Below are 19,515 nucleotides of genomic sequence, written 5' to 3'. Positions count from 1 at the left end.
ACTCCCTGCAGGGGCATAGGGCTTCTGTTTATTGGTGTTCTCTGAACATTTTTCACGATCGATCAGGCTGGTCTGTTGAGTATCCATGGCCCAGATAGGAACTCAGGATTGACTCCTACTGACATTGCAGCCTCTTCTTCTCAAAATGATTTGCTTTTTAAAAGTTTATTAAGTGGACAGTATAAATCATAGAAAATACCATGCTCTTCCAGTTGAGACCTTTGTGGGCCGGGGGTGGGGGTGGGGGTGGGATCTGCTTTGAGGAAAATTAGGAAGTATAAGAACCCACATGCGGGAAGGAAATGGGAGTCATGTTAAACATGAGCTGCAGGCACATGCGCTAGGAGCAGCGGAGGGCGGGCTGAAAGCAGATCCTGGCTCTTCCACTAGAGGGTGCGCTTCCTTGTGGTTTGTGACTAACTCAACATCCAAATTCCCATTGCCAAATTTCTTGAACATTTACCATAGAGATGACACAGGTATTTGGTGTTAACTTTTTAAAACCTGGTACTATCAAAAGAGGAACTCTGGAGCTGTGATCTGCACGTTCAATTTGAGAGCCCCAGCCTCTCGTCAAGAGAAAGATTAGGTTTCTTAGCCCCATAAAGAGTTACAGCCTTGGGAGCCCATAGGGGCTGTTCGGCATTTCCCTATAGCGTTTTGGGGTCGAACGACCCTTTCACAGGGGTCACCTAAGACCACTGGAAGACACATATTTCCAAGGTTGAGAACCACTGCCCTGTAGGGTTGCCATGAGTCAAAAATTAACAAAAACCAGTGCTCCATCTTCTTGATTAAATCATAAACTTTGATTTTAAGTATTTACATGAAATCAAATTAACCTGGGGTCAAATGTTTCTTTGACCAGCCACCTTGTCAACTCATAGCACTAAATTTCTATTTACCATTCCCTTCCCCACTCAGTGAATTACTACCTTATACAGCAGAAGGCTGACATATGAAAATGAATTACACACTAGGATATTGAACCTCAGAGTAAGATGGGTGTTTCAGGCAGGCAGCCAAAGCCTTATTTTCTAGATTGCATTTGGGAAATAATTATCTGCTCCTTTACATAACATTTCAATGTTGCAAATTAAAAAGTCGGCTACAATTTTGAACTGGGTCCATTATTACATGGCCATGGACCATTGCTTCTGAAAGACAATATGTAAGACTGATGCTCTGGACCGTAGGACCGCAGGGGAAAATCAGATCACATTCAAGTTGCGTGCTGAAGTGTTAGTTTGGCACCTTTGCTTTCTTTGTATGCAAAGCTAGTGATTGCAAATGTTCAGAAAGAGAGTGAAAAAAATCATGAACTCTTGAAACCAATTTTTTCCAGATTTTTCAAAAGCAGGTATCAGACACAGGGCTTTCCTAGAAATTCCTGATGATGTCATGACATGAGGAAATAATTAGTAATGCCTAGAAGCAGCAATTGGTGATGGCATCACTCAAGGTTTTCTTTTTTTAATACATTGGTCATTTAATCTGAAGAAATAAGGGAAGAGGGAATATTACCAAAAGTGATTTTTTTTTCCAGGATAAACAAAATTATACTTTACTAATGACCAACTCTTAAAATTACAGTGACAACGTGGTTCAGTAAAAGGTAATTTTCCCCATAAACTTTACTCTTTATTTAAATAAGCAAGTAAGAGAAAGCTTAGGGAACCCAGGCTGTTAGTCTCCAACATCTTGTAGCTGTCTCTTCTCAAAAACATGGCCTTCATAGTTGCTGTGATAAGGAAGAACACGTTCACATTGGCCTTCCTGCTTGGAACCTCAGCAGCCTTTAGCCACAGCTAGTCATTTGGCTTTTAATTGCAAGAATGTATTCCGTCAATTCCTGAAGCTTCCTTTATTTGCTAACACCTTCAATGCAGCTCAGATATCCTCCTTGAATATCACTGATTCTTGATCATATGCTCCCTATTGAAATGGATGAAGGTCAACGAATTCTTTATTTGGTAGAGTGACTGTGTGTCTAGTCTTCTTTGGATGGTTCCTGCCTTTATTTCTTCAGTTCGTTCTTTCAACTTGAGAAATGCTGTGTTCTTTTTTATTTTTTAATGCCATGTCTTAGCATAGTTCATTACAAAAGCGATTTCTTGTTTAAGGTAATACCAACTTAAATTGTCTTAAACTATCTTAAATTGTGATAAAACGTAGATGGTCACAACCCAAGGTCATGGATGCCCCATGGTGCTTCAGATCAAGGTTGGCATTGGATTCCATCTCTCACCACAACTCTCATGCAGTAGCTATTTGGGGGACAGTCTCTCAGCCAACTCAGATTCTGATTTCTCAGGTCAGGGGACCATGATTGGTTAACACGTGTGGCAAGAGAGAATGATGTTAGCTGCTTCCCAGGGGCAGGCATTGCTTGTGGATCTGAGCAAAACGAAATCCTTGACAACTTTAATCTCTTCTCCCTTTGTCTTGCTGTTGTCTGTTGGTCCGTTTTTTTTTTTTTTTCCATTCAGTTCCAATCCACACTGATGTTTGCAGCCCTGATCCTCATCAGTAAGTGCTTCAAGTTTTCACATTCAGCCAGCAAGGTTGTGCTCTCTGCATATTGGAGGGTGTCAATTACCCTTGTCATTGGGAGTAAAACATTGTAAAGAAGAAAGAGAAACTAACAGAGTGTCTGAATTGTTCTCATGCCACATCTTGGCAACCTCAAGTGGAGACACACAGTGGGCTCTGTCAATAGGAAAAGGAGGCTTTATCAAAACACAGCACGGAAAGAAACTAATTGCCAATCTGTCAATTCCAATCCTGCAGGACAGGTTGAACTGCTCCTGTGAGTTTCTGAGACTTTACGTCTTTGTTTGAATGTGCATATGTGGATATGTCTATGCCACAGTGCCAGAGCCCTCCCTGGTGGTGTGGTGGGCTGGCATTGGTCCGCTCCCTGCGAGACTAGCAATTTGCAACCACCAGCAGGTACTTGTAGAAAGCTGAGGCTTTCTGCTCCTTACAGAGTTATAGAAACTCACAGGGTAGTTCTCCTCTGTCCTACAGGGGCCATGTGAGTCAGAGTTGACTGATTGGCAGTGAGGTTTTTAAAAATTGTTTTATAGGGAAATATGAGTCAGAATTGACTGATAGGCAGTAAGGTTTTTTTTTTTTAATTGTCCTTGTAATTAAAAAAAAACCATGTGCTATAGTGGTTATGAGTTCGGCTGTTAACCACAAGGTCAGCAGTTCAAAACCATGAGCCTTTTCTCAGGAGAAAGATAAGGCTTTGTATTCCGGCGAAACATTACAGCCTTGAGTGATTAAATTGTATAATAGGTGAAGCATATGCCTATGATGCTAAAAAAAAAACAACCCAAAAATGAGTTACCATCTCAAATTGTCCTACCCTGCCCTCCAGGGTCATTATGAGTTGAGATTGGCTGGATGGCAAGGAGTTTGGCGTTTAAGTTGTGTCATTAAAGGGAAAAAACACTGGCTCTTGCTATTGACAAGTTGACAACTGAAAGGGACAGGAAGCGAAACTTAAATAAGTCTTTGTTATGCCTGCTAGCACTTTCAGAGTTGAAACAATGCATAAGATGCTCTTGGGGTCTAGGGTTCTCTCTCCCCCTTTCTTCCCTGCGTGGCTAACTGAGAATGAAATGCAAATCGAAGGAAGACCACATCTGATGGGCAGGATATCTGGCGGCCTCACCTCTGAACACAGAGGTTTCCTCCAGAAGTGGACAAGTCGTCTTTTATGGGAATCCTCACCGGGAAGATTCCTGAAGCGTCACCCAGAGGCCTCTGGGATCCTGACCAGAGCAGTTTGCCCAGTGCCAGGGACTGCGGGAGGCTGACTTTCATTTTGGAGAATTTGATGACTGGTTCTATGAAATTAATAGCACCACTTATATAGACTCGCTCATCTTAAAAATCACAAAGACAAACGTAAGACATAGGCCACAAACAATCTATTAAAATGTGAGATGCAAATAAAAACAGGAAGCTCCCCTTTTAATTTATAACTTTTTAAACCATAGACATGTCTAATATATTTACAAGTCTTACTCAAATACACGACCAATCTATTTTTTAAATCTTTCTGGAGGGAAAACGGGAAGCATACATACTCAAGCTATGTTTGCCCACTTACACTAGTTCCTAAGGAGTGATATGGCCAATGAAGGTCTCCTCCTAAGGAACAGAGATACTTTGATTTAAATTTTGGAAGATGTGTGACAGCAGAGTTTGTTTGCATTGTTATTCCTGGAGAGCTAGTGCATTCTCATTTTGGTTAATAAGAAATTTCATGGGATGAAAGGGTTAATAATGGCTCGATTAAATAGTAAGTAGTTTCTCAGTCCTGAGGCAGGGCTGTTCTGCTTGAATGCATACATCTAGATTTGGAAAAGTTGCATATCAACACTCCTCTTATTTATTACTTTCTAGCACCCGCACCTGTCATTTTCTGTGAAAGTCAGTAAAATTTCACTGCCTTCCCCTCCTTGCTCCCGAGACGGGTCTCTTTGGAGCCCCAAAAGAGGCTCGAAGAGCAGGGTCGCCTTTGGGGGTGTCAAGTGCAAGTCTCAGATCTTCATCTTCCTTCTCCATTATGGCAGCCACTCGGTTGACCTGCCCGTAGCTTGTCTGTTTCTCCCACAGGAAAAAGAAAGGATTGAAAGACGAAAGGAAGATGGAAAGAAAGCCGTGCATCTATCTGTTAAGGAAACATATTGGAGTGCAAATGTGGGAGGAAAATATTTAAAAGTATTTCTGACTTTCCCCCTAAATGCTTGACAAGGTTATGACTCATCCTTATGGAGTGTATGGGTGTTTCCTGAAGACAAGAACAGCTTAAAGTAAGTAAAGTAAATCTCTAACAGAGGCCATCGACCTGAACTACTGTAGAAGGAATTCAACTATAATGCTTTTCTCCTTTATTTCAAAGACCATCTTTCAGAAAGTTAGCTAATAAGTCACATGCTACCTCCAGATAAGCAGTCAGTAATATGAGATCTGACCCTACTTTTGGTCAGGTATATTGGTAAAAGTTATAACTATTTATACAATTTCAATTTGTTCAATGATCTATAATACAAATGAAACTCCCTCGGAGAGATTGTGTACTAATAGTGACTTTGTTCGTTCCCTTATTAATAGCCTTCTCCATCTTGGCTGTAGAAAGAGTTTCCATGTAGTCAGCTATAACACCTTTTGTGGGGTAGTTTTCAAAATGGCCACCATCCATTCATGTAAGCAATCTCTTTGCAATGCTATGTCATTGCTTCTTCCAAGAAGAGGTAGAATTTTTTTCTCCCCCCCTTCTACCTGCACTTGGCAGGTAAATTCTGTGGCAGATTGTGTTTTTCAAAAATAACCAAAGCAGTATGTCTTCCTTATGCTCTGCTAGAACCCTACACTCTCCACCGAAATGCTCAGTCTACTGTCTTCCCCCTAAAACAGGTGATGTTTTATGCATCACAGTGAATGGAATGGGGCAGAAGTGATGCTACGTGAATTTGACCTTATGATCGTAAGCCCCCACGCCCCACACACCAGGGGGATGAACAGCAGAAAGTGGGTGAAGGGAGACAGCAGTTGGTGTAAGATATGAAATAATAATTTATCATTTACCAAGGGGGTTATGAAGGTTTGAGTGGGGAGGGAGAGAAAAAAGAGGCGCTAATACCAAGGGCCCAAATACAAAGTAAATGTTTAGAAAATAATGATGGCAACATATGTACAAATATGCTTGATACAATTGATGTGTGGAATGTTATAAGAACTGCAAGATAAAGTGATTTAAAAAACTCCAAACAACTTTTTTTTGGCCTAGTTCTCTCTCATATATTATCTAACCATGGAGAATCTTTGAAGTATAAAGAAAAAAAATACCTGTTAATCTCCATATTGTAAAAACAAAGTCATTATTTTTCCTAAGCATTGATTTTTACTCTTTTTAGAATTTTTAAGGGTTACAAACAGCCATAACAACACACATTTGTATTGGATTTTTCCACTTCACATAAGCATTCTTCACATACTTACACAATCTCTGGTTCACTAGAGTTTATACTGTACGGTTATTCCAGAGTTATACTACATACTACAGTTATTCTGTGCAGTACTGCTATGTTGTTGGTTACCGTGGAGGTGGCCCCATGAGTTACAGGCTGCTGGTCCTCCAGCATCATCATGATTGCTGACACCCAAGAGTTCATTGTTATCTTGCATCTACCAGATGTTAACATTGGTAAAGCGGGACACCATTGATAAAACGCATATCCTGGCGAAATAGCCACATGGCAGCCGAAAACCGTCTACCCTAGCTTGTCGTGCATTCTTTCCAAAAATCGAGACTTTAAAAAAATGCTGCGGGACGTGGGAAAAACTGTTTAAAAGTGGGATGTCTGGTCACCTACTGGCACTGCATTAGCTAATTTTGGCAAGTAGATGGTCAGACCATTTTTCCTAGTCTGTCTTAGTATAAAAGCTCCACCCAAACCTGTCCATCAGGGGTGATCCTACTGCTAACTCCAATACTGGTTGTATAGCTTCTAGCACCATAGCACCTTGTTTTGAATAAGGCTAGGAGTAGCAACATTCTCATGCTTTGTTGTCCAAAAGAAAATGGACAATTAACTTTCTGGCCAGAAAACAACACTGTGAAATCATTGTCCGTTGTAACCTGCACTGTGTCCTGGGGAGCACAACATTCCACTAAGAACAGATGTCTCCCCTCCAGCAAATTACTGTCCTTAGCTGCTGGCCTCTTCCATTCACCCTGTAAATGGACTCCTTCAATTGGACCCTGGGTCCTGGAACAAAATAGGTAACACGTCCCCCTATACGTAGTTTAAGAGCTATCATCGCATAACTGGTGTATCTCCATTATGCTCTCCAAATCCCTCAGAAACAAATGAGAAAATTGGTGTATTTCCCCCCATAAAAATGTTAGCAAAGGGGAAGAGTGTATGAAACGTGGCAAACAAGCTCAATTTCCTGCAGAACATATTTCCATCTTTGGAAGGTAATGAAACCTTTTTCATTTGTTCAGGCCAGTAGACAACTTTCCTTGCCCACCTGTAGAATACACAATCATCAGTGTTTGGAATGCACTAGGTTTTACCTTTTTTAAAAAAAATTTAAATCATTTTATTGGGGACACTTACAGCTCTTATCACAATTAATCCATCCATTCATTGTGTCAAGCACATTTGTACATAAGTTGCAATATCATTTTCAAAAAATTTTCTTTCTATTTGAGTCTTTGGAATCAGCTCGTTTCTCCCTCCCCCACCCTCTTGAACCCTTGATAATTTATAATTTTTTTTTCATGTCTTACACTGACTACTCTCTCCCTTCACCCACTTTTCTGTTGTTTGTCCCTCTGGGAGGGGGTTATATATTGATCATTGTGATCGATATCCCCTTTCTCCCCCTACCTTCCCTTCCCCCTCCTGGTATTACTAGTCTCATTATTGGTCCTGCGGGGTTTATCTGTCCTGGATTCCCTGTGTTGCCAGCTTTACCTGTGCCGGTGTATTTTTTCTGATCCAGCCAGATTTGTAAGGTAGAATTAAAGTCATGATATTGGGTGAGTGGGTGGGGTAGGTGGTGGGAGGAAGCATTAAAGAACTAGAGGAAAGTTGTATGTTTCATTGGGACACGTTTTTATCTGAAGCAACTAGAAAAAGTATTTTCTTAAGGAGAGAGGAAAAGAGGGAAGGAAAGAAAGAGATTCAGGAAAATTGTAAAAGACTGAAATGTGTAGAGCTGAATCTTCTGTTGTATTTTTTAAACCATGAATTATCCTTCTATGATGAAATATGATCAAAAGTAACATTTCCAGATTATTGAATGTGGGTGAGGGAGGCTGAAATTCACTTCTGGAATGTTGCATGGTATATGTGTGTACTCATGCTAGAACGTGTAAAAATGTCATTTTTGCCATTTCCATGTTTTGGTGCTACGTGTCATTATTATTCTATTGTTTAATAGGTCTGTTGACACTTCACCGGTCTTTTCCAATTAGGCTGACAATTTCCGTTTTCCCTGGGCATGCAGGGATTCAGTGGGAGTGCCAAGACAGGTGATGCATTTGAAGCCAGAAGGAGGGCATCTCTGCGGGTCTGTCTGATACATCTGAGAATTATCTTGGCCAACAGACACTCTTTCCATTACTTTCCCCCTAACATGTGTGGGTCAAGGTTTATGAATTCTTGACATGTAGTAGAAATCCAGTCAGTATGTGTCAGATTTTTAATTTAAAATGTTGTTCACCCTGGTGGCTGGCCTCATGGCGGGTAATTTTCTTTCGGTAGGTCTAACTTAGACAGACGTACAACTGGAAGGATAGTAACAGAAACCTTGTCTAAAGTTCTCATTTTACAGAAGGAAAAAGTGAAGTCAAAAGTTACGAGGTTGCCTTTGAAGAAATTTCCTCTCTGGTGGGACAAACTAATGCTGTTTATTAACGAAGTGAGAACTCAGCTGAATCTAGATAAGGACTTTTCAGCCCATCAACACAAACCCCAGCTTCTGGAGAACCTTCCTCAGTGCGTTGGAGAAAATTTTCTTTTATATGTCATTTGGTTACAGAATAAACAATATCTGAAACACAAATTCAGAAAGGAAGACGTGAATTTAAAAGACCTTAAAGATAATGACGTGAAACCAGCATGGTTTTCAAAATAATCTCGGAACTGATATATATGATGATTAACTTAGGCGACAAAAAATTATTTATATTGTTAATTTAAAATTATTTAGGGATTTCTTGGACAGTTTTGGGATTGTAGAACTTTAAAATTTTTAGATCTTCTCTTCTATTCACATTAATAAACAATGTCTTTGCTGTGCAGATTTATATTGGTTTATTGCTTACTATCTTATTTTACAATGTTTGCAAAGAGGTGAGGGTTGGTTAAAGGATTTGGATACCTAAGTAGTTCTGATAAAAGACATGTAAAGGAAAACAGAGCAATAGGCCAAAATTGAGCATTAAGCTATATTCAAATGATAGAGCTAGACCTCTCTTATCACAATAACCTGGGAAACCAAAAGACGATCTGTTTTACAAGTAACAGGCAGGCCTACATTCCCAAAGTGCTTATTGTCTTGCATCCACCAGGAAACAGAGACTGACCCTTGGCTCCTAACTATTGCTTTTATTGATGGTGATGGGTTTTTCTGGACTTAGAAACAAGCTTACAAATAATAGGAAAAGGATAGCAGGAGCACAATGGAATCCTTGACTTTGCACATGTGTATGCATTTGCAGTCACACAAATTATAGTTGCACATCACAGGAATCTAACTCCACACGACAGTAAAACACCATGAATACCCCAGAGTTGTTACGATCTGGAAACAGTAGCGTTTCCTTCTGTTGTCAGGAGCTGGGCGTTGGCTGTTTCTCTCCTGTACAGTCTTTCAATCAGAGGACTTAAGTACAAACACTTTGCTTACAGTCAGTGATGGCGTCGGTGATGATCACGATGCTTTTATTTGGTTCTCCAAGGACCGCACCCAAAGGCATCTGAAGATGTAACTCAAAGCTCTCTGGACCTTCCGGGACAGACTCTCCTTGGTCATCAAGGATTGTCACTCGGAATACTTGCACGCGGACCCCGGGAGCAAAGTCCAGAGGTTGGTTGATGCCAACATAATCTATTCCAGCTGGTGGGAAATGAAAAAACAAGAGTGAGACAGGAAAGGCCCCCGCTGTGCAGTTTCCTCAGCTGTGCAGTGTATCTCCACGCACCTACTGCACTCTCAGAATTGTATAATGTAAGTTCAAGCCCCAGCAGAGAGAAGTTTTCATGTTTTCTCAAGTGCCCCAGTAGTTCACCCGTAGCATACCCAGGTGCCATTCTCAGCCCTCCCTGTCTAGACAAAGCATTCCCAGCGCTTGCAGTGAAGGGAACTTCACCTTTGGAACAAAAAGATGTGCCTTTCTTATGTGTACCTTTTAAGAGCTCTATGGAGGAGCCCAGGTGGTGTAGACTGCCACGCATCGGGCTGATAACCACACACTCAGTAGTGCAAATCCATCAGGCCCACCGAGGGAGCAAGATGAGGCTGTCTTCTGCCATATCATTTGCAGCAGTGGGAACATCTGCCCGTGGATGGCATAAAGCCCCGGAATCACCAATACCTGCTGACTCCACACGGCTCACCAAAGACAAGCGGCTGCACCCATCCAATGAGGGGCGAGTTACTGAAGTGTTTGACCAGCATGGCTCGTGAATGCTCCTATAGAAGTCCACATGGTCCTTGGCAGAAAAACGGTTCCCATCCCAGAAATCCCGTCTCAGAAGCCCAGAGAGGCATGTCTACTCTGTTCCTTAGGGCGGCCATGAGTCGGAACCAAGTCCAGGAGAACAGTTTGGGTTTGGAAGAGATCTGTTGTGTAATTCATTGTGATTAGATTGAACATATTCACCTTTGGCTGATGCCTAGCTGAATCTTCCAAAATTCTATTTCCTCTTCCTCAGCTTCTGACAGTCCTGCCCTTCTCCTGGTTGTTATTAATCTTTTTCAAGTGAGCCCACCTGACCACGAAACCTCCTTTAGAATCAGCAAATGCAATCTGAGTGCCCACATAAGAAATGACTACAGTGTAGTATATCCAGTTACATAAAATGGTAAACCACGATTTCATACTGATATAAATAAATACACAAACTGAAGAAGAGGATAATTACATGATCCCTAGAAATTGCCTTACAAAAAAAATACTGATTAGTCACTAAGGGAAAAAGACGAACTTTACAGACACCTGGAAAATACCACCTTCACCAAGTCATCAAAGTTACCACCACCAGCATAGGGACTAATTAATAAATGTTTTTGTTGTTACTGTAATTTTTAAGGACACATTGTAGAATTCAATGGGAGCACAATATCATTTTTGTAATTTTCTTGCTAAAGATGCATATCCTGAATCTAATTATGAGACATCGGACAAGCTCAACTTGAGTGAGATTCTAAAACCCAAATCAAACTCATTGCCATAGAAACGATGCCTACTCATAACTACATCACAGACATGACGGAACTGCCCCTGTGAGTTTCCAAGACTGTCATTCTTCACTGGAGTAGAAATTCCTGTCTTTCCCACATGGAGCTGCTGGTGGTACTGAACTGCTAACCTTACAGTTAGCAGCCCACCGTGTAACTACTCTGCCACCAGGACAGTCTATCCGCTACAAAAACTGAACAGTCCTCTTCCAAAGAAATGGCGGTCATGAAAACCAAAGAAAGATCAAGGAAGTACGTCCGATGGAAAGCAATCAATCGGAGACAACAGTAAGGTCTGATTCTAAACAGCCTCCTGTTGCTATAGAAAGGCATTTGGAGATACTTGGTGTGACTTGTACAAGATCTGAGAATTATATTGTCCTGCGCCAAGTTAAGGACTCTGGTGGCACAGTGGATTAAAAAGCTGGGCTGCTAATTGCAAGATCAGCAATTTGAATCTACCAACTGGCCTAATAGAGAAATATGAGGCTGTCTGCTTCCATAAAGAATTACAGCCTGAAAAACAGTAGAACTACCTCCTATCGGGTCACTAGGATTTACCTCGATGGCAGTGGGGTTGGATTTGATATCAAGTTAACAGACTAACTTTGTGCTTGCATTGTGGTGATATAGAATGTTTTTGTAGAAAGTACTCCAGTATTTTGAAGAGACATAACATGTTGGTAGCTCAATGACGAGGGGAGGCGGGGAACAGTGTACTAGTCACTATTCTGTAAGTTTGATAGCGTGTCAAAAATGACAACAAAATCATCAAGTAATTTCATTGAATAAAAATAAAGCCAGGTGACAGCCAGGAAGAGTCCAGGTTTTGGATCCTATGAACTCTGGATCCTATTTCATCTCTTTGAGTCTCAGTTTTCTCAATTACAAAATGGTGATAATTTGTACAACTCTTCTTAATGTGATTGAACTATTCAATTGTATGACATGCGAATTGCATGCCAATAAAATCATTAAATATATATACAATGAAAAAATAAAATGGTGATGATTTTAGCTTGTAAAGATGTGGTGAAGATTTTAGGTAATAAGGCAAAGATGGTAACACTGTCTTGAAATAGTACACATTCAATACATAAAGTTTTAAGTATATGCATATAATAATTTATAATTAAAATTACCCATCACATACAAGGATATATAATTTAATAATTCAACACATACAAAATTATTATGGATTATGTAGAATAATAAGAAACTGTGGTAGTGTTTTGGGGTAGGTCTGTGACCACTGACTACAAGGCTGGTGGATCAAACCCACTGGCCACTCCCTCAATCCACAGAATGACAGGTCTGCTGCTCCCGTAAAGATGTTCCATCTCAGAAACCCATCATGTGTCAGAAATGACTTGATGGCAGTAAGTTTGGTGGACTAATATATCTCATGATGACATATATAATAATCGTATATGTAAATAACTTAAATTTGCATGATTATGGTATAATAATCATATGCAAGTAATATATGATTGCATAATAATCATACATATAAACCATATAGTACTACTATATAACAATCACATATAAAAGTCATATTATTTATGTAATCATTATATATGTAAGCAACTGCATGTATATGATTATCAGATGTTATAATTAATACAATAATCATATATGTAAACATTTTAGCATATATTTTATGACATAATAATATATGCTAAATAATAATTATTAATTAACCTGAGTTGATAACAAATATTTACTAGGCTCTGTTGGTGAGCATCCTCGAACAGAGACATAAAGACATAACAATCTGCATTCATGAAGATGTACAGCCTTGGTAACCTCATGGGGCAGTTCTACTCTGCACTATAAGATTGCTCTGAGTCTCAATCAACTCGATGACAGTAGGTTTGGTTTTGCATCGACGATCAAGTACTTTCTTATGTTTCAACCCACAAGTCACCGTCCAAACATGAATGTCCATCGTGAGAGCAAGCAAAAGAGTCATTACTTTTAAATGATTCAGAAACAAAGGAATTTACTTAAATAGATTATTCTTCTAACCACAACCAAGATATCTAAGGAATCAATTGATCAGATTTATTTTTGTTTTCACAGACTGATATAGAGTGAGAAAATGGCCTACTGCACTCAGGAAATGAAAAAACAACAACCTCAGATTCAAAACGATAACAACAAAACCCTAAGATCCAACCTCCCCTTCTCCCCTCCCCGTCCGTGCCCCCAAAGAGCTAGTAAGGATCATCCCTGGCCCTGGTGGCACACATTGGGCTGTTAATTGTAAGATCAGAAAGATGATAAAACATCTACTAGGATAACAATACTACATTGTTTATATATTTGTTTTTCTTGGTACACTTTTTATTGAATTAGGTGAAGGATTACCATGCCGATCGGCAGTTTACACTCAACAACTGAAACCCATTTTGTTTCAATTCATCCATTGCCATCCCTCATCCCACTGCCTCCCTGTTTCCTGTTCCAGGTCTCCTTTCCTAATTTGTCCTTGGGTAAGTGCTGCCCTTTTGATCTTAGTGGGTGATTATATTCAAGGACACCTTTAACTGCTCTCTCACCTTCTGCAGAGGCTGGCTCGCTCTTCCTGGAGCGCACAGAGACAGAGGATGCTTGGGAGAGGTCAGGACCTGTCCTCCAGACATAAACTTCCAGGTAGTCAGCACTTTCCTTGACAAGATACTCAGCATCTCCAAAATACAGGACAGGCTCTAGAAGGACAGGAAAGGACAAACTGAAAACTCGTCAGCCCCAGAGCCTCCAATGGCCCTCTGTGAGCTGAAATATTTGTTACAACAGTTTTGCTGTTCTGTAGATTGAGGAAAAACAAAACAAAACACACAGAAGGAAAACAATGAGGTACCTTGGTAATACTTAAATAGACTTTGGGGCCAGGGCATGGTACCTCACCAGACTTGACTGGAAAATACTCATAAAGGTCAACAAATAGACCTGGAACTATTTATAGGCTTTTTATTTGTTGTTGGTTTTCATTGTTGTTGTTTTGTTTTCTTTGTTGTTGCTTTGTTTTGCTCTTTCTTGTTTTTGTGCATATTATTGTTTCTACATGTCTATCTAGATAATATTAGGTGAAATAAACATTCCAGAGGAGAAAACAAATGGACTGACAATTCTGGGGGGGGGGGATACGGAGTTGGGAGGTGTGGGAGAGGAAGGGGATATCAACCAACCTAGGGACAAGGGAACAACAAGTGATCCAAAATCGATGGGAGAAGGCTATAGGATGCTTGGTGGAGTTTGATCAAAGGCAATGTAGCAGAGAGGAATTACTGAAACCTGAATGAAGGCTGAACATGATAGTGGGACAAGAAGAAAGTAAAATGAAATAGAGGAAAGAACTAGGAGGCAAAGGGCATTTATAGAGGTCCAAATACAGGCATGTACATATGTAAAAATATTTTTATATAATGATAGAGAAATAGTTCTATGAACATATATTTAAAGTATTAAGGTAGCAGATGGACATTGGGCCTCTAATTAAGTACTCCCTTAATACAAGAACACCTTGTTCTAACAACCTGGCTTTCTGTGATGCTCACCTTCCTTGACACGATCGCTGATGACAAAATGGGTGCATAATCAAATGTGAAGAAAGCGAATGGTTCCTGCCTATCAAAAGATATAGCATCTGGGGTCTTAAAAGCTTGAAGATAAACAAGCAGCCATCTAGCTCAGAAGCACCAAAGTCCACATGGAAGAAGCACACCAGCCTGTGTGATCAAGAGGTGTCAATTGTGTCAGGTATCAAGTATCACAGGCCCAGAACAAAAATATCTTATCATTGTGAATGAGGGGGAGTGTGGAGTGGAGACCCAAAGCCCATTGCAGATAATTGGACATCCCCTTACATAAAGGTCACACGGAAGAGACGAGCCAGTCAGGGTGCAGTATAGCACCGATGAAATATACAACTTTCCTCTAGTCCTTCAATGTTCCCCCACCCCCACACCTATCATGACCTCAATTCTACCTTACAAATCTGGCTAGACCAGAGCATGTACAGAGGTACAGATAAGAACTGGAAACACAGAGAATACCAGATGGATAAACTCCTGAAGACCAATAATGAGAGTAGCCATACTAGGAGGGGAAGGGGAAGGTGGGGGGAGAAAGGGGAATGGATCACAACAATCTACATATAACCCCCTCCCAGGGGGGTGGACAATAGAAAAGTGGGTGGAGACATGGGTCAGTGTAAGACATGAAAAAATAATATAAATTATTAAGGGTTCATGAGATGAGGGTGGGGGGGTCGGGTAGGGAAGGGAGGGGAAAAACGAGGAGCTGATACCAAGGGCTCAAGTAGAAAGAAAATGGTTTGAAAATGTTGATGGCAACATATGTACAAATGTGCTTGACACAATGGATGGATGTATAGATTGTGATATGAGCTGTAGGAGCCCCCCAATAAAATGACTTAAACCCCCAACAACAGCACATACACACACATAGCCATAGAAAAGAGTCACATGCTATTATTTTGACTCCAGGAAATATAGTGAGAGATAATCAGATGGAATTACATTCAATTTTCTGTTTTAAGAGATCTGTCATGTCAATGAAAGTTCCCTATTGGGGAAAATTTGCTGAATGCCCATTACCTAAGCAAGTTAGTTATTGTTTGGGTAAATAGTGGGAATTTGGGGGAGGCTCTTTGGTGTTGTAATGCTTATACGTGGTCCTGCTAATGGCAAAGTCAGAAGTTGGCAACCTTACAAGCTACTCCTTCAGAGAAAGGTGAAATATTCTGAAATTCCCATTTCCTTTCTACCCATAAAGAGTTACAGTCTTGGAAACCCACAAAGACAGTTCTATTCTGTCCCACAGAGTCACTACGAATAGGAATCAATATGGCAGTGAGTTTGCTATTTTGGATCTATCTTGAGAAAGGAACCCCAGTAGTATAGTGGGTTAGGAGCTCACTGCTAACCAACAGGGCAAGAGTTTGAATCCGTTATCTGCTCTCCAGGGGTAAGATGAGGCTTTCTGTTTCCCATAAAGATTTAAAGTCTTGGCAATCCCAAAGGGCAGTTCTATTCTGTCCTACAGGATCACTATGAGTTGGGAGTGATTGGATGGCAGTGAGTTTGGTATTTTTAGCTTATCATGGGAGCTACTACTCATTCATCATTTTGTTGTACTGGTAAAACTTCCAGACTAGACAGGTAAGAAAGAAAAGCTTGGAAAACTACTTCTGAATATTGTTGCTGTTAACTGACATTGAGTCAGCTCCACCACCTGGTGACCTTATGTGAATGGAAAGATGCCTGGTCCCAGCACAGCTTCATGGTCCATTGTTGGGGCGACGATGTTAACTTGCTGCATGGAGGCTTGCCCTCATTTCCCTGACCCCCTGCTTTACCTCAGGTGGTCTATTTCTAGTAGTCGGTCTTTCTTCATGATGTGTCCTAACGAAGCACACCCAATTCTTGCCACTCTCCCTTTAAGGAGCATTCTGGTTATATTTCTCCGTAGATGGATTTATTCCTTCTTTTGGCAGCCCATGGTATATTCAATATTCTTTTTGAAGAGCATGTAATTAAAATACAGCATTTCTTCTTCTGTCTTTTCTGATTGCCCAACTGTGCATACATGTGAGGTGATTGAAAAGACCATGGCTTGGATCTGGCACATCTTAGCCATTAAAGTGACATCTCTCCTTTTTTTTTTTTTTAACTCTAACTATGTTTATTTCTGCCCCAGCTTATGTTACCCAAAGGGGGTTCCAGCTGCGTGTCCTGCAGATACACCACCAAGCAAACTGTCTCCATGGGAGGCCTTATCACCACCCACACTGTTTCTGGTACTGCCCTCTCTGGGCACCTGGGATCCAGTCTCAGTCCAGCAGCCTCAACCAGGAGCTCAGAACATAGGTACCAGCTTGAAGGTGCCCTCAGACTTGGTAGGAAGCAATGGACAAAAGTCTTATAGAGCACATCACTCTTGGGCAGCCTGGTGACCAGATCCATGACTTCTGCTTTGTTGGGGCACATAGACATCCGTTTAGTGGACTATCCCATCTTCTAGGGCATACAGGCCCACATGGGCTCCTGGGTGCCAACAGAACTTGTGTTGAATCCCTAGGATGTTGCCAGCATGAACACAGTGCCCTTCCATTTTCTTGATGCCAAAGTGCTTGCCAGGTGACTTTCCACCAAGGTTTTTGGAGCTGCCACCTGTCTTCTTGGATGTGTACCTGACAGCAAATGTGGGTGCTTGGAGGGAGCTCAACAGGCTGTCCATCCTTGCCCTCAGTGCCAGCACCACCAACGCCATGTTTGCTCGACACCTGACAGCTCTGCTTTTTTAAGCTTTTAAAGGGATCTTGGAAACTTTATGGATCCGAGCAGACTATAGCCTGAGACAGTGCTGTGAGATGAAACCTCCAGGTTGGAAGGCATGATGCGACAGCAACTACATGAACTCAAAGTGCTCATTAAAATGGAGATGGCACAGAGTCATTCGAGCATAACTCAGGTCGCCATGAATATAAGCTGGCTTGAAAACAGCTAACAATAACAACTCCTTGAGAAAAGCTTTCTCTCTCAATTATGGGGACATGCTTTTTCTCATGGTTTTTACTATTCCCAAAGACTGACAGAAATCTTGGGGGTGGTGAGGTGGTATCCTGTTCAGTGATGTGCCAGAAATGCTGTCTCCAGAGGGGGTCCCAAGAAAGGGAGGGCTACCCTGGTCTCTACAATCTTCATTTCTCACCTCATTGTATTTATTTATTTTACCTGTTTCTACTGAAAAACATTTTCCTTTGAAGAAGATAGACTCAAATTAATAGCTGAACAGAAAATATTAAAGGGCAGCTCAAGAAGACAAAGCAAAACATTATAATGAAATATACAAAGACCCAGAGTTATAAAAGAGTTAGGAAGAACATGCTCAGCATATCTTAAACTGAAAGAACCGAAGAAGAAACGCACTCCTCAAGCTCCAATCTTGAAAGATACTATGGCCAAAATATTGAGTGATTCAGGGAGCACTAAAAGAAGATGGAACGAAAACACAAAGTCATTGTATTAAAAAGAATTAGTTGAGCAATCATTTCAAGAAGTAGCATATGAGCAAAAACCAACGGTGCTGAAGGAAGAAGTTCACACTACACTGAAAGCATTAATGAGGCTCTAATTAGACAGAACAAGGTTTCAGGAATTGATGAAATATCAACTGAACTGTTTCAACCAGCTGATGAAGCACTGGAAGTACTTCCTCATCTATGTCAGGAAATTTGGAAGACAGATACTTGGTCAACTGACAGGAAGAGATCCATATTTGTACACATTACAAAAGAATGCTCAGGGCAACGTAACCGAGAGGAATTGCTGAAACCGAAATGAAGGCTGAGCATGATAGTGGGACAAGAAGTAAAAGGAAATAGAGGAAGGAAGTAGGAGGCAAAGGGCATTTATAGAGGTATAAATACAGGCACATACAAATGCAAATATATTTATATATGATGGGGAAATAGATCTATGTGCATATATTTGTAGACTTAGTATTAAGGTAGCAGATGGACATTGAGCCTCTTCTCAAGTACTCCCTCAATGCAAGAACACTTTGTTATATTAAATTGGCATTCTATGATGCTCACTTTCCCTACACGATCGCCGAAGACAAAGTAGGTGCATAAGCAAATGTGGTGGAGAAAGCTGATGGTGCCTGGCTATCAAAAAATATAGCATCTTTGGTCTTAAAGGCTTGAAGATAAACAAGCGGCCACATTGCTGAGAAGCAATAAAGCCCACATGGAAGAAGCACACCAGCCTGTGTGATCACGAGGTGTCGATAGGATCAGGTAGCAGGCATCAAAGAACAAAAAATCATATCATTGTGAATGAAGGGGAGTGCAGAGTGGAGACACAAAGCCCATCTATGGGCAACTGTACATCCCCTTACAGAAGGGTCATGGGGAGGAGATGAGCCAGTCAAGGTGCAGTGTAGTAATGATGAAATGCTTAATGCTTCTTCCCACCCCACTATCATGAGCCCAATTCTACCTTACAAATACAGCCAGAACAGAGCATGTACAGGGTTATAGATAAGAACTGGAAACACAGGGAATCCAGAAAATATAAACCCCTCAGAACCAATAATGAGAGTAGCCATACCAGGAGGGTAAGGGAGAGATCAGGGGAGAAATGGGGTGTCGATCACACTGATCTACATATAACCCCCTCCTAGGGGAATAGACAACCGAAAGTGGGTGAAGGGAGATGTCAGACAGTGTAAGACATGAAAAAAATTATAAAGGGGTTTGTGAGGGAGGGGGAAGGGACAGGGGATGAGTTGATACCAAGGGCTCAAGTAGAAAGAAAATGTTTTGAGAATGGTGATGGCAACAAATGTACAAATGCGCTTGACACAATAAATGTATATATGGATTGTGATAAGAGTTGTACAAGCTCCCAATAAAATGATTTTTAAAAAGAATGCTCAGATTATACAGCAATGTCATTGATATCACATGCCAGCAAACTTTTGCTGAAG

The 19,515-nt window shown here is 40.9% G+C and overlaps 1 protein-coding gene and 1 pseudogene across 1 annotated transcript in view; both read right to left on the bottom strand.

Annotated features, from left to right (window-relative positions):
• Window positions 1-9,418: 9,418 nt before the first annotated feature.
• Window positions 9,419-19,515, bottom strand: part of FREM3 (FRAS1 related extracellular matrix 3) — a 95,218-nt gene continuing 85,121 nt past the window's right edge. Inside the window, exons 7-8 of the mRNA XM_075544808.1 lie at window positions 13,557-13,706; window positions 9,419-9,651 (exon numbers count right to left, since the gene is read on the bottom strand). Coding sequence (XP_075400923.1) covers window positions 9,419-9,651; window positions 13,557-13,706 — 383 coding nt within the window. The remainder of the gene's footprint in view (window positions 9,652-13,556; window positions 13,707-19,515) is intronic.
• On the bottom strand, window positions 16,879-17,292 carry LOC142443063 (large ribosomal subunit protein bL27m pseudogene; annotated as a pseudogene).

The sequence above is a fragment of the Tenrec ecaudatus genome, chromosome 3, assembly GCF_050624435.1.
Source record: "Tenrec ecaudatus isolate mTenEca1 chromosome 3, mTenEca1.hap1, whole genome shotgun sequence".
Lineage (NCBI taxonomy): Eukaryota > Metazoa > Chordata > Mammalia > Afrosoricida > Tenrecidae > Tenrec > Tenrec ecaudatus.
Note: the sequence above shows the minus strand (reverse complement) of the source record. Positions and strands in the feature narration are given on the sequence as shown.